The sequence below is a fragment of the Neofelis nebulosa genome, chromosome 13 (assembly GCF_028018385.1).
Source record: "Neofelis nebulosa isolate mNeoNeb1 chromosome 13, mNeoNeb1.pri, whole genome shotgun sequence".
In the NCBI taxonomy this organism is placed as follows: domain Eukaryota; kingdom Metazoa; phylum Chordata; class Mammalia; order Carnivora; family Felidae; genus Neofelis; species Neofelis nebulosa.
This window is the reverse complement of record NC_080794.1, coordinates 76,787,321-76,811,781: the sequence shown is the minus strand read 5'-3', so window position 1 is coordinate 76,811,781 and position 24,461 is coordinate 76,787,321. Positions and strand designations below refer to the sequence as shown.

Sequence of the window (24,461 nt, the reverse complement as noted above, 5' to 3'; positions counted from 1 at the left end):
CCCTCTTTGGTTAATCTTTTGAGTCCTGTATCCTGTTTAAGAAGTGACTATTTGGGGGGATTACCATGGCAGAGTAGTTGTAGAACCCTATGCTTGCTTCGTCCCTCAAACACAGCTAGATAAACGTTAAATCACTCTGAACACCCAAGAAATCGATCTGAAGACTGAGAGAACAAACCAGACAGCTAGGAGAAGGAGAGAGGAGGTCACATTGTGGAAGGTAGGAGGTATAGACATGTGATTTTGGGGAGAAAAGAGTCATGGGTGCTGTGGAAGGGAAGTAGTCCAGATCACAGAGAAAGGGGAAAGAGAAAGAGAGAGAGAGAGAGAGAGAGAGAGAGAGAGAGAGAATGCACAGTGCACAGAGGATCACAAGAACACTTCCCAAAAAGCACCGACTGGGAAAATGAGAGGGGATGATTATTGTGAGTTTTTGCAACCAGCAGAGCTCAAAGACTGAAGTGTTAGAAGACTGCACCATGGCTGCACGTGTGGAGTCCCGCAGGCGCAGCAGTATTCCTATGGAGAAGGAGGGGAGAGGCCCAGGAGCAGACAGCATGATCTGAGGATTCCCTGGGCCGCATTGGGAGACACAGTTCCTCTTACTGGAGTTCAACTGGGAGAGGTGGCACTACCTCTGGGGAAACAAGAGAGTCAGCAGGCTCCCACTGCACTATTCTCTTCTTTACCACAGGGGCAGAGATGCTTGCTGAGGGCAGCTAAACTGGATGCTTGATCTTTGCTGCACCTGACTCTAAACTCCAAGATCCTGTGCATTCGTGCAACTCCCATCTGGGACAAACCCTCCCCCAGGATCAGCACGAGTCGGCACTGTGCTGGATCCCTAAAGTGTGGAGTTTTGAAACTCAGCTGGCGTGCCTGAGATAAAACACAGGCGCACTGTGTGGCCAGGCAACCAAACAGGTGGGACGCAGACAGGGTGAAGGCAGGGATCTGACGAAAGCCTGGGGCACAGGAGGGGAGATTCTTTCCTCTTCTGTGAGGGCTTCCCAGACAGCAGCAGGCGCAAACTGCTCTATCCAGGTATGAGAGAGAGGGCTGGTGCCTTTCTTCTCCCCTGCCCATCAGCAAGAACAGATGTCAGTGAGCTGCACAGCTGCACAGTGGAGGGCTGAGCCGCTTACACTTAGCCCGCCCCACCACGCTCTGCAGGTGCGTCTTTACTAAAGGGCAAGTGTGCCTGAGACTCAGAGCATCAGGGCCCTGGCCAAGACCAAAACTCTCCCACATGCACCAAGTGCACTGACCGTACAGTGCTACAATGCTTCAGCTCTGGTGGAAAGAAGATCAGGGCCCTTTTAACAAGCAGACCAAAGCACACCTAGTTAAAACTCACCATACGCTAGACAAAGTCCAAATGCTACCCACAGCAAGTTAAGGAGAAACTCTGCAGAGGGATGACCTTAAGGAAAGGGCAACTTTTATCTTTATTATTCATTCCATTCCATCCTTTATTTTTTAATTTCACTCCATCTATTTTATTTGGCTTTAATTTTATGCTTTTCCTAACCTTTGACATGGATACTTACATCACAGTATTCAGCCTTTCATCTTTTGTGATGTAAGCATTTAAAACTACCAATTTCTTGGTAAGCACTGCTTCAGCTGCATGGCACAAAATTTTAATATATTACATCATTTTAATTATCACTCAATCCAAAATGTTTTTTTAATTTTATTATGTTATCTAGGACCCATGGGTTATTAGAACAGATTCCTTAATTTCTAAATATATAGAAATTCCTATTTATACTCCTGTTATTTAGCTCTAAGTCAATTTCACTTAGGTAGGACAACAAATTCTTTACGAGTTTATACACACTTATCATATTATGCAAAGAATTTTAATGATCTAGACAGTATAGAGAATTCTCATAGATAGCCAGTTTAACATAATAATTTCCACAGTAGTTAAGAAATTATAGCCATATTTATATAAGACTATCTAGATTTCAAACCAAAGACTGTAACAAGAGATGAAAAAGGGCACTATATAATAATAAAGGATCTATCCAACAAGAAGACCTAATAATTGTAAATATATATGCCCCCAACTTGATAGCACCCAAATATATAAATTAATGAAAAACATTAAGAAATTCATTGAGAATAATACAATAATAGGTGGGGGCTTTAACGCCACACAAACAGCAATGGACATTATCTAAGCAGAAAATCAACAAGGAAACAATGGCTTTGAATGACACCTTGGACCATATGGACTTAACAGATATATTCAGGACATTTCATCCTAAAGCAGCAGAATATGCATTTTTTGAGTGCACATGGGACCCTGTCCAGAACAGATCACATACTGGGTCACAAATCAGGCCTCAAAAGATACAAAAAGACTGAGATCATATCATGCATATTTTTACACCACAACGCTATGAAACTTGAAGTCAACCACAAAAAAAAAAAAAAAAAAATTGGAAAGCCCTCAAATAAATGGAGGTTAAAGAACATCATACTAAAGAACGAATGGGTTAACCAGGAAATTATAGAAGAAATCTTTTAAGAAATGGAAACAAATGAAAACACGATGGTTCAAAACCTTTGGGATGCAGCAAAGGCAGCCATAAGAGGGAAGTATATAGCAATACAGGACTACTTCAAAAAGAAAAATCTCAACTATACAACCTAACTTTACACCTAAAGGAGCTATAAAGAGAACAGCAAATGAAGCCTAAAGCCAGCAGAAGAAGGGAAACAATAAAGATACAGAAAATAATAAAGATATAGAATAAATGAGATAGAAACAAAATAAAAACAAAACAAAAAAACAGATCAATGAAAGTACAAGTTGGTTCTTTGAAAGAATTAATGAAATTGGCAAACCTCTAGCCAGACTTATCAAAAAGAAAAGAGAAAGAACCCAAATAGATAAAATCACGAATGAGAGGAGAGATCAAAACCAAAACCACAGAAATATAAACACATAAGGTAATTTATGAAAAATTATACGGTAATAAATTGGGTAATCTTGAAGAAATGGATAAATTCCTAGAAACAACATATAAACTACCAAAACTGGAACAGACCAATAATCAGCAAACAAACTGAATAATCAAAAATCTCCCAACAAACAAAAGTCCAGGGCCAGATGTCTTCCTAGGCGAATTTTACCAAACATTTAAAGAAGAGTTAATACCTATTCTTAACAAACTGTTCCAAATAATAGCAATGGAAGGAAACTTCCAAACTCATTCTCGAGGCCAGCACTATCTTGATTCCAAAACCAAAGACCCCACTAAAAAAGAGAATTACAGGCCAATAGACCTGATAAACATGGATGCAAAAATTCTCAACAACATACTAGCAAATCAAATCCAACAGTACATTAAAAGAATTATTCACCACAATCAAATAGGATTTTATGCCTGTGCTGCGGGGATGGTTCAACATTCATAAATCAACCAATGTGATACACTACATAATAAAAGAAAGGATCAGAACCATATGATCCTTTCAATAAATGCAGGAAAAGCATTTGACAAAGTACACTTTCCAATTTTGATAAAAATCCTCAACAAAGTAGGGATCGAGGGTACATACCTCAATATCATAAAGACCATATATTAAAGTCCCATAGCTAATATGCTGAATGAGGAGAAACTGAGAGCTTTCCTCTAAGGTCAGGAACAAGATGGGGATGTCAACTCTCAGCGTTATTTAACACAGTACTAGACAGCCATAGCAACTTCTTACTAGACATGTTTCCAGAGACAAGGAAAACAAAAGCAAAGGCAAACTACTGGGATTTCAAGATAAAAAAGGTTCTTGGGGCGCCAGGGTGGCGCAGTCGGTTAAGCGTCCGACTTCAGCCAGGTCACGATCTCGCGGTCCGTGAGTTCGAGCCCCGCGTCGGGCTCTGGGCTGATGGCTCGGAGCCTGGAGCCTGTTTCAGATTCTGTGTCTCCCTCTCTCTCTGCCCCTCCCCCGTTCATGCTCTGTCTCTCTCTGTCCCAAAAATAAATAAAAAACGTTGAAAAAAAAAATTTTTAAATAAAAAAGGTTCTTTACAGAGAAGGAAACAATAAACAAAACTAAAAGGCAACCAATGGAAGGGGAAAAGAAACTTTCAAATGATATATCAGATAAAGGATTAGTATCCAAAATCTATAAAGAACTTACAAACTCAACACCCAAGAAACAAATAATCCAGTGAAGAAATGGGCAGAGGACATGAATAGATACTTTTCCAAAGAAGACATACAGATGGCTAATAGACACATGCAAAAATGCTCAAATCACTCGTCATCAGAGAAATACAAATCAAAATCACAATGAAATACCACCTTATCCCTGTCAGAATGGCTAAAATTAACAACGCCAGAAACAACAGATGTTGGCAAGGATGAGGAGAAAGGGGAACCCTCTTACACTGTTTTTGGGAGTGCAAACTGATACAGCCTCTCTGGAAAACAGTATGGACGTTCCTCAAAAAGTTAAAAATAGAACTACCTTGTGACCCAGCAACTGTACTACTAAGTATTTATCCAAAGGAAACAAAAATATTGGTTCGAAGGGGCACATGTACCCAGATATTTATAACAGCACTATCAACAATAGCCTAACTATGGAAAGAGCCCAAATGTCCACTGACTGATGAATGGATAAAGATGTAATACACACACACACACACACACACACACACTCACAATAGAATATCACTCAGGCACCAAAAAGAATGAAATCTTGCCATTTGCAATGACATGGATGGAGCTAGAGTGTATTATGCTAAGTGAAATAAGTCATCAGAGAAAGACAAAGATCATGATTTCACTCATATGTGGAATTTAAGAAACAAAATAGAAGGGGAAGGGACGAAAAAATAAAATAAGATAAAAACATAGAGGGAGGCAAACCATAAGAGACACTTAAAGATAGAGAACAAACTGAGGTTTGATGGAGGGTGGTGGGTGGCTGAATGGGCATTAGAGAGGGCACTTGTTAGAATGAACACTGTTCTTGTGTGTAGGGGATGAATCATTAAATTCTGTTCCTGAAACAAATATTACCCTGTATGTTAGCTAACTACAATTTAAATAAAAACTTGAAACACTATGAAAAAAAAAAAAACACCGAGAAGTGACTACCAAAGCTTTAAAGCTACACAAATACCCTGTTTCTCCATATCGTTTTACTCCCAAATTTCAACATAAGTGGATTATCTTACAGCTAGTATTACTGTGGGTTTCTAATAGTGATTTTTTTTTAATTTTTCTCACTCCTTCTACATTTATTATTTAGAATTCTTCTGTAAGGAATTTTGTTCATTCTCACCCATTTATTACTTATTAAATCAATTTAAATCAGTTTAGATTCATGGATATTATTCTGTTGAGTTGTACCCAATACAATCATTACTTTTTGTTCAAACTTCATTCCCCTGAGAATTCTTTTAGGTTGGTACTGTGTCTCTTCGGCATGATCATGATCCCCTCTTCTTTTTTTTTTTAAGCTCTTTCTTACTTTGGGGCACCAAACAATGCTCCAGGATCATCATGTATTCTCCCAATCCAGGCCCTAGAATTAACCATTTCTCCATAGAGCCCTGGTTCCTCTCATTGGAAAACAGTATTTATTTACTTATTTTCATTTTTTTTATTTTTAATATGAAATTTACTGTCAAATTGGTTTTCATACAACACCCAGTGCTCATCCCAACAGGTGCCCTCAATACCCACCACCCACCCTCCCCACCCTCCCACCACCCATCAACCCTCAGTTTGTTCTCAGTTTTTAAGAGTCTCTTACTGGAAAACAGTATTTAAAAACCAAGATATAGGCACTATATGTGTTTTTGCTTCTCAGATGTCATGGCTTCTAGACCGTCTTGACAAACAGAACTAGAAAATACATGTATACCCTAAACTATGTATACACACATATATCTATATTTACCTCTTTGTGTGTGTGTGTGTGTGTGTGTGTGTACACACACACACACACACACACACACACCTCTTTGTATATATATTAAAATAAACATGAATTCATGCTGTTAGCTCAGACCCTAATCCAATACCACAGGGTTCTTTGTAGTCTTCACTCCTTGCTTATTTTTAATTTCTTTTTCTGACAGTGGAAAACTTGGCTTACATTAAAATACAAGTTATTTTCCAAACCTAGTAAACACATAAAGTATTGTTAGAATTGTTAACCTATACCACATGATAAGCAAATTTACTAATCAGATTACAATTTTATGTACAGTTTTTTTTTTTCTTTAGCTTTATGGTATTAAGTCAAAACACTGTTTTCCAAAGTTACTTAGGTCAGCCCTTTTTTTTTTCCTATTTTTGATGATGTTATGGCTTTTTTAATATAGTTAAATTTACTTGTCACAATTTTACTTTACACCCTAGGGTCTCCTGACATTCTAGGTGACTTTTCTTTTTAATTTGCATTCAGGAAAGTTCACTCTTTGTGGTGTAAAACATGGGTTTTGACAAATGCGTGGATTCATGTATCAACCTACACAGTGTCAGAAAGAACAGTTCTATAACACAAAAACTCCACTTTGAGGCCCCCTCGAAATTAATCCTTACCTTTACTACTTCTGGCAAATAACTGATCTGTTTTCCATCCCCACAGTTCTGCCTGTTCCAGATCATTTTATAAATGAAATTATACAACTTGTAGCCTTTGGGTCTGGTTTCTTTCACTAAGCAAAAAGCATTTAAGATTTAATCATGTTGTTTCACAAACCAGTATTTGTTCTTTTTTGCTTTTCACATATTTCAAAGTTTATGTAGCAGGTATTGTTGCACTCTGCACCACATTCCCTCAGTCCATCTGGTTTCAGTACAGCACACTGTCGGTGACTCACCTAAAGCAAGTTCTGCAATATCTCTACTTTTCACTAGCCAGGGCAAGCTAGTAACCAGACTGTTGGCACAGCTCCGAAGCACAGTACCTCCAAAGGCATCACCCAACCAATGAAGGATGAGAAGCCACAGATAAGTGCACCACCTTCCAGTCCCTCAGCAGGTTAAGTCTGAGAAGCATTCTACATGGTCCTCGTAGGTCCCTAGAGGGTGTCAGTCCAAATTTCCGAGTATAGTATCCAGATTAGTAATTATTGGTATTATTAGTATTATTAGTATTATTGGTTTTTCTCCCTTCTTTAAAACTCTCTCTTCCCTCAACTGTGCTTCCTAGGTTCACTTCCCAAATAAACTATTTCGCTTATCCTTGTGTTAGGATGTCACCTGTTCTAAGACACTTTCTCCAGATATCCCTATGACTCATTCTCTCATCTATATGAAGTATTTATTGTTACTTCTCAGTGAGCTCTTCTCTCACCACCTTCTTAAATTGCAAGCCTTATTCCCCTTCCTTACTTTAGTTAATGGCATTTTATTTATTTAACAGCACTTAACCTCATATACGCATGTGTATAGAATTAATTTTATTAATTTCAACTAGGCTCTGTGAATGGAATAATTTTAGTCTAATTTGTTAATAATTGTGTCTCTAGCACTTAAAATGCCCCTTGGAACATAGTAGGCACTCAATAAAAATATACTGAATAAGTAATCTTTCAAGAAGGTTGTTTTTATTTAGCATGAAAGACTTCCTATGGAAAAAAACCTGAAAACTATTAACTTTCAAAATTGTATGGTATTCATAATGAGGCCAGCTGATTCCATCACAAATGTTATTTAAAACATTCTCACACTTAGCACAAAGTTTGCCTGGATCTTCTGAGTTGCCTCTGAATTCTAAGATACCGTAAAACTATGAGCAATAAAAGACTATATATTACAAGGTAGAAAACGGGCATGAGTCCAGTTTTCATATGAAGCCAAATATATTGTGCCAAACATAGTGTGTAGAATGCCATCTACACAACAGCGATGGATATAGGGAAGAATATTTTTTTATCGGTGAAATTTGAGTCCCATTATGTTTTTCTAAGTATTTATTGTAAGAAAGACAAAATCATTCTTGGTTTCCAAACTGAAATTATACTGATCACATTTTTATTACCTGGACACTGGATAAAGGACCACTCATAGTTCTTTTCTTTAGGACAAAGACTGGAATCAAGAACCATCTCATTACTGTGCATTCCAACAAGCTTCATTGGTCCTCGCGAAGATCCTTCAATGCAGTGTCCTCTTCCTGTGTTACTAGGATCATTGCACCAGCCACATCCAGGCTGTTCCAAACAATGCCCACAGGTTCTCAATCCGGAACAATTTTGAGCTGCATGACAGGAACATTAACAAATATGTTATATGACTTTATATTCAAATAGAATTTTAAGCTAATGGAAAAATAAGTATGATCTGAAATAAAGAATATGAAAAGTTGTCTGTAGCTAATGTAAACACTTTTTGTAATAATACCAAAGAGTCAGCAGTTACTTAAAGCAAATAAAACATACATCATGAACAAAGAGGAGATAAATGAACAAATAGGTGAAAAGGGTGTGTGGTAACCATGACATGGAGAAAAACGAAGTCAGTACTTCAAGATTCCTGAGAACTTTGCCTCAAAGCAGATCCAGGGGCCTACAGACCACATTTACCATTGTCTGTGATGTAGAGCCATGTTAGCTGTTCTTGTTGTGCCTAGTAAAGGCCTTCAAGGAAAAACTCTGCATCTGCCTGTGACAGTCCAGTGTAAAGGCTGCCTGCCCATTCCCTGAGATAGCTGAGCCCCATTTGTACTGCCTTTCACTGACAATGTTCTTCCCAAGGGTCCAAGATACTAGCATTTACCTAATCAATCTCACCTAAAGAGTCAAACTGGATGGGAACATGGCCACCAGATCCCTACCTCAGCCAGGCAACAAGAAAAGGCTTTACTGATTTTCAGGGCTGCAGAATATCCCTCCAAGATTCAAAGGTTGAGCTGAAGCTCAAACTTTTTGTTTACATTATGAATAATCTATAATATTCAGCAATGTTATGAATATTGTGATATCTTTTCCAAGGATGAACATATTATAGTTTGGCATTATATATACCACAGCTACTATGTGATGTTTTAAAATTTTAATTCACAGAGTATCCTATATTGGGCTGAGACTTTCTTTCATTACTTTTATTGACATTTTGCTAGAAAAGGCATTCTTTGTCCTGGGAATCATTTACCTATAGACGACGGTGACAGAGGTACAAGACATCATGAATGATGTTTCTTCTAGCCACATGCTAGAAAAAAACTAGAGGGGGGAAGTGGTAATTTCTCGTAAACCAAATTCCATTGTTAAGGTGGTAATAACTTAATTTCCACTCAGTGTTTTGTTATTACTGGAAACGAAAAATGTTCCTCAGATTGCTGCAAACAAGAATGGCAGAAGCTTCTCAGTGAACATCAGGAACTCAATACAGTGAACCGCGTATGGATAATAGAATATTGGTTAAAGAATTCATCAATTATAATATGATTTGTTATTAAGAATTTTTGGCATGCTGAGCATTTCAGATTGGATATAAGAACGGGAAAATAAGTACTGTCTCCTCTATTTCTTTAATAATAATTTAAAAAGGAAGAACACTGAACCATTGACTACAACTGGATAATGTTATTTTTGTAAACAAAGAATCCATTAGCATGAACATGCTTCCTTTTAAAATTTACATTTGTTTTCGGCAACACACGATGCTAAATGGTACATCACTTAAAAGATCTTTAGATAACTGAACATTTCATATATTACCATACCCCTTTAGCTTTCATGCGTTGAAATGTTTCTCTTATATATATGATTGTAGCTACCCCACAGTATTGTTGACTGGGTTATTCTAATTGTCTTCTGGTTTCTAATTGTCTTATATAAAGTTGCTACAAAACCAATAGGAAATAATGAAAAATATAAAATTAGGTATGTTATCTTGACATTCCAATTATTTACCATCATGTGATGATTTGAAGTAGATCTCTACTAGGTTTCACCCAGAATAAATCTAGTTTTATATTTATGGTCTATAGAAAGTAAATTTTATTTTAGGACTTTCTTTTTAAGGATATATAACCAACAAAATGGCTTGAAGAAGCATTACATACAAAGTAAATCTAAACTATTCTCAAATACAACATTCCTGTTAATGCTTTCCAAACAGCTGGGGAAATCTTAGATGAAAGAAGGCTCAGTTTCTTGTACTGGCTGATTGACAAACTAGTAATCTTCTAATTCCGTTTACTTATTTGATTTTAGGCTTTAATAACAGGTTACAAAATGTCATGCTCAGAGCAACATTTTATTCTCTTAGATTTTATTTTACATATGAAACTAGTGCATAAGGTAATGTTGGTTTTCCTTTTACTCAAGAGTACAACAAAGCAACAGGCATTGCTGAAAGATGAACAGGAAAATCCATCTCTAGTATTTAATAATGATTCAAATACTGACAAAAACTAATGTTTTTTAGACAATAATACAGGAAAGATTTTGTAGGCTATGCTATTTTTCTAAGTTATGAATAGTAGCGAGACTGTGTGTAAACTACAAGTAATTAGAGCAATCATTTTTATTTTATTTATTTTGGGCTTTTTGAAAAATTAAGTTGTAAAACATTCAATATGGTTTTTGAAATGTGTAAGAATTTTAAAAATCAATCTGTAAGAAATTATGCCATCAGATGATTACTGGAGACTTCTGGTTTCTGATCCTGCATGTCATGGATTCAGAAGTTACCACTCCATCCAAACAAAAAGTAAAAAGCAGCACAAAATGAAAAGTCAACAACTCGTCTTAGATCTGTCAGAGGAGGTCACAGGGAAAATCACTGCGGAAAATTGGAGAGACAGAGAGGAGGATACAGAGAATTGTAATATACCAAATTTGAAACTTCTACAGGAACAGTGCCAGGGGAAGGAACTACGGAAGCTCACTGTGGGCAACTCTGAGAGTTAAAATTCCCAGAAGGACCCAGTCATGGGGCATTCACACACTTCTGTGAGTTTTACCTCCAAGAGCTCCCAGTGAACATCAAAGAAAAACCTTCTTCTGCTTCCAGCAGGCGAAGGTATTTTGAAATATGCCAGAGTTTTCTGTTCTTAACAAGGCCAGGAAAAACTATGTAACAGAGCCTAAACTACTGAGGTTTTTATCAGAGCCTAACTGACCTGTTAAAGAGAAATATCCAACTCTAGCCTGCTCTGGCCTTCCACATGGGAAAAGAGATACACAAATACAGCTACCTCTGACCATCATGTGCCACCTGAGAAAGGGGAAAAAACTGAGATGTACTGGTGAAGTCCACAATATGAGGCGCAATTTCACAAGAAAACTAAGGCCTAATCATATATAGAAGACTTCTGCTCCTTCCATACTCTACAACTGCAATGCTAAAAGCCAATCCATTTACAGCAGTTTCTTCTACCCATAAATCATATCTGGCTATCAAGAAAAAAATTACAGGCATACCAAAAGACAAAAAAACAATGTGAAGGGGTGCCTTCATGACTTAGTCAGTTAAACGTCCGACTTCGACTCAAGTCATGATTTCACAACTATGGGTTCGAGCCCCACATAGGATTCTGTGCTGACAGCTCGGAGCCTGGAGTCTGCTTTGGATTCTGTGTCTCCCTCTCTCTCTGCCCCTACCCTGCTCATGCTCTCTTTCTCAAAAATAAATAAACATTAAAACAAAAATGTGAGAAGACAGAACAAGCATCAGATCAGAAATGGCAGGAATGTTGGAATTATCAGGCCAGGAATTTAAAACAACTATGTTTAATATGCTAAAGGTTCTAATGGATAAAGTATCCATTATGCAAGAACAGATGAGCATTGCAAGCAAAACTATAAACCTCCCAGAAATAATATACAAGATCAAGATGACCTTGAGTTTGGTGATATTTTAGTTATGACACCAAAGGCACAATCCATGAAAAAAATTTGATAAACTAGACTTCATTAAAATTTAAACTCAAATTTAAAATTTCTTCTTTGCAAAGATATTGTCAAGAGAATGAAAGTACAAGCTACACACTGTAAGAAAATATTTAGAAAAGACACATCTAATAAAGGACTGTTATCTAAAATACACAAAGAACTCTTAAAACTCAATAATAAGAAAATAAACAACCCAAGTTGAAAATGGACAAAAGACCTAAACAGACACCTCACCAAAGATACAGAGGCAAGAATGAAAAAATGCTCCACATCATATGTCAAGAGAAATGCAAACTAAGACAACAATGAGATACCACTGCATACCTATTAGAATGGCCAAAATCCAAAACACTGACAACACCAAATGCTGGTAAATATGTAGAATGCAAAGGAACAGAAACATCCATTGCTGGTGGGAATGCAAAATACAAGCCCTTTGAAAGTCAGTTTGATGGTTTCTTACAAAACTAAACATTTAACATTAAAGTTCAGCAATAACACTTTTCCGATATTTACCCAAATGAACTGAAAATTTATGTCCACATAAAAACCTGCACATGGATGTTTATTGCAGCTTTGTTCACAATTGTCACAACTTTCCAAAAGTAACCAAGATTTCTTTTAGTAGTGAGTAGACAAACTGTGGTACAACCAGACAATGAATACTAGTCAGTAAGCTACCAAGCCATGAAAAGACATGAAGGAAATTTAAATGCATATTACTAAGTGAAAGCAACTAATCTGAGAAGCTACATACTGTATGATTCCAACCATATGACATTCTGGAAAAGGCAAAACTATGGGGACAGTAAAATATTAGTGATTTCCAGGTGTTAGGGTAGACAGAAGGATGACTAGGCAGAGCTCAGAGGATTTTTAGGCAGTGAAACTGCTGTATATGATACTATAATGATGGAATCATGCCATTATACAACTGTCAAACCCCACAGAATGTAGCACACCAAGAATGGAGCCTAATGTAAACTCTGGACTTTGAGCAACAGTGATGTGCCAATGTAGGCTCATCGCCTGTAGCAAATGTACCGCTCTGGTGGGGGATGTTGTCAGTGGGGGAATTAAGCACATGTGGGGGCAGAGGACATATGGGAACTCTCTATATCTTCCTCTCAAAATTTCTGTGAACCTAAAACTGATCTAAAAAATAAACTGTAATCAATTTTTAAAAGATTACTTTCCCTAACTTCCATAAAAAAAATGTTTAAATTGAACATGTATATAAACCTGCCAAATACTGAAAGAAATACAGATTTGTCAGATGTGTACTATATTCTCATGTTTCCTATTATTCCATTTTCACTGTATCAATTTAATTACATTTTATTTGAACATTTATATATTAAGAACTAAATCTTCTCTTATTGCTTTAAATAATCTCCTTGAAGTTCATTTTCACAAATAGAATAACAAATATTTTAAGATAAATATATCAATTATTAATAATTGCAGTTATTAACAAAGCTTTCTCAGAAAACATTAGGCAAAATGTGTCTGAAGACACATATTTCTTTCTTCAAATTGTGAATTTTAAGTAATAATATGACAATAGTATAACTGAAAAACACTAGGGAATATTATAAAACCCATATTTGTTTCTCATTAGCAAAGAACAGTTTCCTTCAAGTTCCATTTACTAGGAAACCTCAAATACCACTGAAACAAATTTCTGAAAGCAACATAAAATTTATATCATTTCTAATATAGTTTTATTTATAACTATAAGAATGCTTTTACTACTGTTAAATGTTTAGTGAAGGACTAGACAAATGTACTAAAAAACAATAATATAAATCCATTACATATAATACTAAAAAGATATAAAGTTAAATGTAAAAATATGACAAAAACATTGCCCATAAGCTGACATATTTGCAAAACAATAACACTCAGCTACTTTTAGCACTCAGATTTTGAGCAAGGATCTGTATTCCCAATCTCTATTTTATTTCCTGGCATTTCCTCATTGCTCATTAAACGTCTGCTGGTTAAAACCAGGGAAAAGAAAGACATAATAGAGAAGGAGTTTGTTTCTCACAAGGAGTAGATTACTACAACGTCCAAAAGATACAGGGTCTCCTTGAAGCAAAGTACAATGCCCTTCTTCCCACATGAATAAAGGGCATATAATTTACAGGGCTGTGGAACAAACATAACTGTTACTGGACATCAGCTGCACAAATGGGTTTCGGATGGCCAAAGAGAAGGCAAGGCTGACAACAGACCCAACGGTGAAAGACAAGACCCAAGGAAAAGAAAATTTCAGCAGGCTAGACTGCTCAAGAACAAGTACACAAAGTTGAAAATAAAATTCTCAACAAATCAAAATCAAGAAAACAAAGAGTCAAAAACAAAAGATATAAAAGCAGAACTTGACAACTGATCTAACACCCCCAGCGGACAACCCTACCAACAGCAGTTATTGTAATCAAGTTCATCAGTGGTGAAGGTGCAATTCATTACCTGTGTTTAAGTAGTTAATTTTTTACCTTTACTTACCTTCTCAAAAAATGCAGTTACAGTTTTTATAGTGGAACTACAAGGTTCTCAAAAGCATTACTTTATTTTTTTTTTTTTAATGTTTTTTATTTATTTTTGGGACAGACAGAGACAGAGCATGAATGGGGGAGGGGCAGAGAGAGAGGGAGACACAGAATCGGAAACAGGCTCCAGGCTCCGAGCCATCAGCCCAGAGCCTGATGCGGGGCTCGAACTCACGGACCGCGAGATTGTGACCTGGCTGAAGTCGGACGTTTAACCGACTGCGCCACCCAGGCGCCCCTCAAAAGCATTACTTTAAATAAATACAAATCCCCAAAGAAAAAACCAGGAAGAAGAATCTGAATCATAACAAACAACGAGATGGAAAAAACAAGTGAATTTAAGACATACTGAGATTTATCTAGAAATTCCAACAACTGTTTTAAGATTTCTAAAAAGAGTAAATAGGAAAAAAACAATCTAATGATTAAAAACCATTTTTAGCACATAAAGAAAGTACTCATCAGATTCAAAGAGCCAATGGGAATCTATTTTTAAAATCCAACTCAATTAATGGAAAACTGAATTGAAATGAGTTGTAAAATTTGGAATGCCAAGGATAAAGCGAAAAAATCTTAAAATCTTATATTTCTCAAAGAATTTCTTTAAAAAGAGGCTCCAAAAATTAATGAAAATCAAATTCACATGAAAATTCTCACTCACAACACCAAATGCTACAAGGTCTAAGGAAAGAATTACTTAGAACTACATATCCAGCCACTTTATCATTCACATGAACATAAAAAATACACTTTAGACATGAAAAAACTCAAAAACATTACTAGCCATAAATTTATTTGGAAAGAATTACTGAAGACTGTTCTCCAAAAGGTAAATAAATGAGAAAGAAGATATGGAATACAAGAAAGATTTGTGAGCAAAGAAGACAACTTAGATTTTTTCCTTTTTTTTAATTTAAATTTTAGTTAACATACAATGCAGTATTGGTTTCAGGAGTAAAATTCAGAGATTCATCACTTTCGTACAACACCCAGTGCTCATCACCACAAGTGCACTCCTTGGTACCTCTCACCCATCTAATCCATCTCCCACTCACCTCCCTCCTTCAACCCATAGTTTGTTCTCTATAATTAAAGGCCCTCGTGGTTTGTTTCCCTCTCTTCTCTCCACCCCCTTCCCATATATTCATTTGTTTATTAAATTCCACATATGAATGAAATCATATGCTATTTGTCTTTCTCTGACTGACTTATTTCGCTTAGCATAATACATTCTAGCCCCAACTGCATCATTGCAAATGGCAAGATTTCATTCTTCTTGATTACTAATATTCCTGTGTGTGTGTGTGTATATATATATGTAATATATATATATAACATATATATACATTATGTGTATGTATGTATGTGTACATACATACACACACACACACACACACACACACACACACACACACACAACTTCTTTATCCATTCATAGTCAGTGGACATTTGGGATCTCTCCATAACTTGGCTATTGTTGATAATGCTGCTGTAAACATTGGGTTGCATGTACCCGCTTTGAATCTGTATTTTTGTATCCTTTGGGTAAATACCTAAGAGTACAATTGCTGGACCATAGGGAAGTCCTATTCTTAGTTTTTTTGAGGAACCTCCATACTGTTCTCCAGAATAGATATACCAGTTTGCATTCCCAACTACAGTGCAGGAGAATTCTCCTTTCTCTGCATCCTTGCCAACATCTGTTGTTTTTTGTATTGCTAATTTTAGCCATTCTACCAGGTGTGAGGTGGTATCTGATTGTGGTTTTGATTTGTATTTCTCTAACAATGAGTGATGTTGAGCATCTTTTCATGTGTCTGTTGACCATCTGGATGTTGGCCATGTGTCTGTTGGCCGTCTTCTTTGGAAAAGTGTCTCTTCATGTCTTCTGCCCATTTCTTAACTGAGTTATTTATTTTTTGGATGTTGAGTTTAAGAAGTTCTTTATAGATTTGGGGTACTAATCCTAAATTATCAGATATGTCATTTGCAAATATCTTCTACCATTCTGTAGGCTGCCTTTTACTTTTATTGTTTCCTTTGCTGTGCAGAAGCTTCTTATCTTGATGAAGTCCCAATAGTTCATGTCTTTTGTTTCCCTTGCCTTCAGTGACATGTCTAAGTAAGAAGTTGCTCCAGCCATGGTCAAAGAGGTTTCTGCCTGTGTTCTCATCTAGGATTTTTATGGTTTCCTGTCTCACATTTAAGTCTTTCATCCATATTGAATTTATCTTTGTGAATGGTGTAAGAGAGTGGTCCAGTTTTTCCAACACAATTTGTTGAAGAGAAGATCTTTTTTCCATTGGATATTCTTTCCTGCTTTGTTGAAGATTAGTTAACCATAACGTTGTGGGTCCATCTCTGGGTTGTCTATGCTGTTCCATTGATCTATGTGCCTTTTTTTTAAATTTTTTAATGTTTATTTTGTTTTTGAGAGAGAGAGAGAGACAGAGCATGAGCAGGGGAGGGGCAGAGACAGAGGGAGAGACAGAATCTGAAACAGGCTCCAGGCACTGAGCTGTCAGCACAGAGCCCGACACAGGGCTTGAACCCACAAAATGCAAGATCATGACCTGAGATGAAGTCAGATGCTTAACCGACTGAGCCACCCAGGAGCCCCTCTACGTGTCTATTTTTGTGCCAATACCACATTGTCTTGATGACTACAGCTTTGTAACACAGCTTGAAATCCAGATTCATGATCCCTCTAGTTTTCTTTTTTTTTTCAGGACTACTTTAGCTATTTGGGGTCTTTTGTAGTGATATACATATTTTAAGACTGTTTAGCTCTGTGGAAAATGCCGTTGGTATTTTGATAGGGACTGGATTAAATGTGTAGATCGCTTTGGGTAGTACAGACATTTTAACAATGTCTGTTCTTCTAGTCCATGAGCATGGAATGCTTTTCGATTTCTTAGTACCCTCTCAATTTCTTCCATAAGTGTTCTATAGTTTTCAGAGTGTAGATCTTTTACCTCCTTAGTTAGGTTTATTCCTAGGTATCTTATTGTTTTTGGTACAATTACAAATGGAACTGATTCCTTGATTTCTTTTTCTGCTGCTTCATTATTAGTATATATAAATGCAACAGATTTTTGCATTTTGATTTTATATCCTGCAACTGCTGGATTCACGTATTAGTTTTAGCCATATTTGGGTGGAATCTTTTGGGTTTTCTACATATAGCATCATTTCCTCTGCAAATAGTGAAAGTTGGACTTCTTCTTGGCCAATTTGGATGTCTTTATTTCTTTTTGTTGTCTAATTTCCAAGGCTAAGACTTCCAGTACTATGTTAAATAGTAATGGTGAGAGTGGACATCCTTGTCTTGTTCCTGACCATAGGGAAAGGCTCTCAGTTTTTCCCCACTGAGAATATTATAATTCATATATGGCCTTTACGATGTTGAGGTATATTCTACCTCTCCCTACTTTGTTGAGGATTTTTATCAAAATTAGATGCTATACGTTATCAACGGTTTTTTCTGCATCTATTGAGAGGATCATATGGTTCTTATCCTTTCTTTTATTAATGTGATATGTCATGTTGATTTATTTGTGAATATTGAACCACCTGTGCAGCCTAAGAATGAATTTCACGTGATCATGGTGAATAATTCTTTTAAGGTACTGTTGAATTTGATTTGCTAATAGCTTGTTGAGAATTTTTGCATCCATATTCATCAGGGATATTGGCCTTTAATTCTTTGTAGTGAGATCTTTGTCTGGTTTGGAATCAAGGTAATGCTGGCTTCGTAGAATGAGTTTGGAAGTCTTCCTTCTATTTCTATTTTTTGGAACAGTTTGAGAAGAATAGGTATTAACTCCCCTTTAAAATGTTTTGCTAGACTTTCCCTCTGAAGCCATCTGGTCCATGACCCTTGTTTATTGGGAGATTTTTGATTACTGATGCAATTTCTTTGCTGGTTATGGGTCTGTTCCAGTTTTCTATTTTTCCTGTTTCAGTTTTAGTACTGTGTGTTTTTAGGAATTTATCCATTTCTTCCAAATTGCCCAGTTTGTTGGCATGTAATTTTTCGTAATATTTGCTTATAACTGTTTATATTTCTGTGGTGTTGATTTTGATCTCTCCTCTTTCATTTGTGATTTTATCTATTTGGGTCCCTTCTCTTTTCTTTTTGAGAAGTCTGACTAGGGGTTTATCAATTTGGTTAATTCTTTCAAAGAACCAGCTCTTACATTCATTGATTTTTTTAAATAAAGGATTTCCAGATGAATATATACTTGAACTCCAACTTTTTTAAGGTGATTCTGCAACTAACTGTGCTTGTGGAATGGGGACTCGTGGGCACCTGCAGAGCATATTATTCTCGAAAAAAATTATAAAGTCTGGATCAGTCACAGGAGGTACAGACCCCAATTAGTAGGGCATGAATGAATGGATTCAACATTGAAAAGCAGCTGGAAGCAATGGAAGTAAAAATAATCCTTCCTACCTTCTTATTACAAATCTGAACAGACTAATTAATTCATGTCCCTGTTGGAAAGGCATTTTTTGATGAGCTCCAGTTTCAGAGGTAGACTGTGGAAAGATAAACCATATTTTTTGCTAGCAAAGAGCTGAGACCAGTAGCTTCTACATCTTCCCAAGCCAAAACAAAAACAAAAAAAACAAAAGTTGCATGTGACCTCAGATGCCTAGAAGGACACCAAGTGCTGTCAGTAATGTTGTGCAATCCCCTTGGCAGCAGCATCCTGATGAAATTTGTCTTTGCAAGAAAGGCCGCTCATAACCACACAGTACCCATATCATACATTCAGTCAAGTGCATCCTCCCCCTACAGTCCTTACAAAACATGAGACCAGCAAGGGGCAAGATCTTCTCCTGAAGTAAACCCACAACAAGTCCAGCACTGCCCTGCTGACATGACTCTCCATGTGATGCCAAGACTGCAGCCTTCATTTATAGTAGATATACTTCCCCTGATATGCTTGATATTCTCGCCAAAAAATGCTTAACTTAAACCTAATCACGAGAAAAGAATTAGACAAATCCAAGTTGGGCCACTTACAAAACAACTGCTATAGATTCTTTAAAACTATCACAGTCATGTAAGCCATGGGAACTGTACTAGATTAACGGACACTACAGAAGCACAACAAAGCAGTATGTGATCCTTGAAGCAGCAAGCACTTCCGAGAAGTGTTACGCTATCTGCAACACAGACTCAGAGTTAGGGAGACCACAAACAAGGCAAAATGTAAATATATACGATAAAATAATTAGTAGATTTCAAAATGACAGTATAACTTAAGTGTGGGGTTTAGACCACCAATAGGTTCGGAAACAGTTAACTGTAACACTTTTCTCGCATCTTTCGAAAACTTCTTCAAATGTTCAATTTATGATGCCTTTAAATGAAAAAGTCACTCTGGATAAATACTTACGAGAGCAGGTGGCCGTTTGCCACTCCAGACACTGTCCGTATGGGAAAGAAATGATATAAGCATTGGAGTCAACACATCGTCTCGTGCTACTGCACCACATACACTCCATGCCATTGCTTGTACAGTTGGAGCAGGACGTCCTTAGAGAACATGGCTTTTTGCATGGCCTTGCATTTTGATTTGGACTAACTGGAATAAACCAACAAATATAATTAGTTTATTTGCTAACTGTATTTTATTTTTTTTTAATTTTTTTTTAACATTTATTCATTTTTTTGAGACAGAGAGAGACAGAGCATGAACGGGGGAAGGTCAGAGAGAGAGGGAGACACAGAACCCGAAACAGGCTCCAGGCTCTGAGCTGTCAGCACAGAGCCCGACGCGGGGCTGGAACTCACGGACCGCGAGATCATGACCTGAGCCGAAGTCGGACGTCCAACCGACTGAGCCACCCAGGCGCCCCTGTTAACTGTATTTTAACACAAGTAGATGGGTTTCATTTGTTTTGCTGTTTAGGGAATGTTTCAAGTAAGCCAAGTGTGGGATAAAAATTATAGCCAAAAATACATGATAAGGTGAATGAAAATAAAGATGAGACGTCATCTCATCTACTTAGTAAATTTATTATCAAATTTGAACACTGTAGTTCTTTGGGAAATTTCAATCCTTTATAAAGTACATAAAATTATATAATTTAAAACCTTATAAACAGAAATGTAGCCCATGACCTGGTTTTCTAGCTTTGGCTAAACACAACATATACAATCATTACTTACTTTCTTGTTACAATTTTTTCCATAAACATTTCATATCTTATCAAAACAAATGCCCTGTCAGTGAACATGTCTCTGATATAAACAGACAATTAAAATAAAACAATATACTATAAAATCTTTACATGAAATATAATATACCTATTACTATAAATATTTTTTTTAATATTACCAAGGATGTGAAGGAACTAGAAGCCTGCACATTGCTGGTGGGAATGTAAAATGATACAACTTTTATGACAAATGGCATGGCAATTCCTCAAAAAATTAAGCACAGAATTCCCATATGATATAGCAATTCCACCTCTGGCTATATGCCCAAAAGATGTGAAACTGCAACTGGAAAAGATATGTGAACACCCATGTCCACAGCATCAGTACTCACAACAGCAAAAGTAAAAGTAACTCAAGTTTATGCTGACAGATGAATGAATAAACAAAATTTGTATGTACATATAATGGATAATTGTTCGCCCTAAAAATGGAATGAAATTCTAACATATGCTACAATATGGATGAACCTTGAAGACATTATGCTAAGGAACGTAAGCTAGCCATAAAAGTTCATACACTTTATGATTCCACTTATATGAGGTACCTAGATTAGTCAAACTCATAGAAACAGAAAATAGAAGGTGGTTGTCAGGGGCTGAGGGAGGGAGGTACAGAGAGGTATTTTTTAATAGATACGGAGTTTGGGAAGATGAGAAAGTTCTGGAGATGCTTGGTGTTAACTGAGGCACTTACCAACACTGAACTCTACATTTAAAAATGGTAAAAATGGTAAATTTTATGTTATGTATATTTTACACAATAAAAATATTTAAAAAGAGAAAACAATATTCCTTTCTCACTTAACAAAAATCCATTCCAAGACAAATACCATATGATTTCACTCAGATGTAGAATTTAAGAAACAAGGGGCGCCTGGGTGGCTCAGTCAGTTAAGCGTCCGACTTCAGCTCAGGTCACGATCTCACGGTCCATGAGTTCGAGCCCCGCGTCAGGCTCTGGGCTGATGGCTCAGAGCCTGGAGCCTGCTTCTGATTCTGTGTCTCCCTCTCTCTCTGCCCCTCCCCCATTCATGCTCTGTCTCTCTCTGTCTCAAAAATAAATAAACGTAAAAAAAAAAAATTTTTTAAAAAAAAAGAATTTAAGAAACAAATAAGCAAAGGGAGAAAAAGAGAGAGAGAGAGAGAGAGAGAGAGATGCAAATCAAAAAACAGCCTTTAATTATAGAGAACAAATGGATGGTTACCAGAGGAAATGGGGGGGGATGGGTTCAATAGGTGATGGGGATTAAGGAGCGCACTTGTGATGAGCCCAGGGTGATGTATGGAACTATTGAATCACTATATCGTACATTTGAAACTAATGTAACACTGCACGTTAACTAACTGGAATTAAAATAAGAAAAAAATAATGTACACTTCTAGCATTTTATACTGGCTAATAAAACCAAATAAAAACTTATAACACAATTAGTACAGGTTTGGAGTTTGAATTCCATAGCCAATATAAAAAAAAAAAAATAAAGATCAATCACCACAAAATGACATATAATGCAAAAAAAAAAAAAACCCATATAACAGAAAAGTTCCTTTTTACTTGCCAAATGAAATAGATCTGTAAGATGAAAATAATTTGAAATAGTTGTTATTCTTAAAAACAAAACTTTCTTCCAAACACTATTATTATAATAGACATAAACAAAATTATAATAGATTCTTACTAGACTGCAAGTAACTATAACCATAAATTCATAATCTCCCTATTTCAACCAAGAAATAAAAATTGTATAAAATAATAAAATTTTGTTATTTCCACCAGTTAATGCTGAGTCACTAAGACTAAATGGGGAATGTGGATCAAGATAAAATTTACCGAAAAATCAGGAAATCAACATCATAAAAAGATGGTGAGGGGCACCTGGGTGGCTCAGTCGATTAAGTGTCTGTCAACTTGGCTCACGGGTCATGATCTCACAGTTCATAAGTACGAGCCCCACTTTAGGCTCAGATCCTCTGTCTCCCTCTCTCCACCCCTCCCCTTCTCAAAAATAAGTAAACATAAAAAAAAAAAAATTAAAGATGGTGAAAGTTACTTCAGGCCTCTAGGCTATCCCACATGGAAGAGGAGTTGGAAACATACTATTTTTAAAGAAATCTTAGTTTACCACTTACCAACAGGCTTTTCACAAACAAGGCCATCTGCCATAGATGTACAAGGATTAGCTTTTAGGCCTGCCACTGCAGCCTTTTCTAGATAGGCACAGAACCCAGAATCATTTGGTTCACCAGGAAGCCACTGTAATGTTGTATTTGTAAAAGGAGACATGTCTTCCCATCCCCAGTAGGATATATTGATCTTGCGCAAGCCTACCCAAGGTGATACTTTCTGTAAACAACAACAAAAAGAACATTAAAAAACAAGTTGCATACAAAAATGCCACCATTTTCGTCAGCAAATGGTTCATCATCATTAAAAATTACATCTAAAAACATATAGAACTGCTTTTCTAATGACCAAGGGTAATTAACAATTCCAGCACATTTTGGAGAATGATATAGAAAGAACCCCATTTTTAAAACGTAGATTTTGTGCTCAAGCTACATGAGTGGGGTCAATTATTTAGCCCTTGTGAACCTCAGTTTCCTCTTCTACAAAATGAAAAAATACGTGTCTGATATAAATACCTCCCTGATAAGGCAAGATCACTACAAAACTAACATACTGCTGCAGCTACTGCTGTTACTGCTACTGCTGCCATTACTGCTCCTACTGTTGCCAATTTAATCAGTCATGGAGGTAAGAATCTAAAGCGAAGTTGCCATTACATGCACAGTGAGAAAACAGGAAACAAAACTAACAAACTCTATGTAGAGGTGAGTGGAAACTTCGTAACATGTTCACAAAAGAACTCAGAAGAATAACGCCTCTCTCCTGGCTTAGATTCTACTGGTACATCAGGACTTTCATGCAATTTTAGATGAAGTTATGGGTCAGTAGGAACCAACCAGGCACTGGGGTTCACTACAGCACACTTGGAGCTAGGGTCAGCAGCAAAGTCATGTGCTCACTTCACTCTCCTTCCCCTTTGCAGAAGTTATCTCTCACCATGCTTCACTGCCCTGCATGGGCTTGGGGGCGGGGTGAAACTGTCCTTTCTGATTTCTGTGCTTCTCCCAGGTGCTAGAATCTCTCACCTAGATTCCCTAGTTCTTGTAAAGGCATTTTTGTATATGAATGGTTCAAACCAATGTTCTATGGGGGGGACAAGTGCTGGGAATTTCCATTCTGTCATCTTGCTGACATTATTCCTAAACACTTATACCTTAATATACATAATATATTTATTTTCTAAGTTACTAAGTTAATAATATTATATTACAGTGTGAGGTGACTTCAAAACTCCACATCATCCTTTTTACACTGTGGACTGTCAGGGTAGATAAAAATATGTATCTGCATTTGAGTGTTTAACAATATACAAATAAGATGTAGATATATAGATATAGATAGATATAAATATATAGATATCTCCCGTGTTTACTCTACATATGCTGTATAAATGGTCCTAGAGAACTTATAAAGATAGCTACAGACCTAGAAATTTTCAAAGTGTATAAACATAATAAATTTCACATAGTAAATACTCAACAAATTATTTCTCAGATACAATTAAAATATCCTATGCATATTCATTATGACAGTCGATCTCATACCACCTAGTAGAGTACTCCACACATAGTAGGTAGCCAATAAATGTTGTTAACCAAAGTTCATCAGAACAGGTATGGTTATTTTCCACCATCCAATTGCTGAGACAGAGATAGTACTT

General features: G+C 36.6%; 1 protein-coding gene across 4 annotated transcripts in view; it reads right to left on the bottom strand.

The window, feature by feature from the left end:
- The window catches only part of ATRNL1 (attractin like 1), a 789,076-nt gene that overhangs the window by 589,685 nt on the left and 174,930 nt on the right, over window positions 1–24,461 (bottom strand). For all 4 annotated transcript variants that reach the window (XM_058697871.1, XM_058697872.1, XM_058697873.1 and 1 more), the window contains 3 exons: window positions 22,804–23,017; window positions 19,848–20,036; window positions 8,020–8,238 (listed from right to left, as the gene is read on the bottom strand). In XM_058697871.1, coding sequence (XP_058553854.1) covers window positions 8,020–8,238; window positions 19,848–20,036; window positions 22,804–23,017 — 622 coding nt within the window. The remainder of the gene's footprint in view (window positions 1–8,019; window positions 8,239–19,847; window positions 20,037–22,803; window positions 23,018–24,461) is intronic.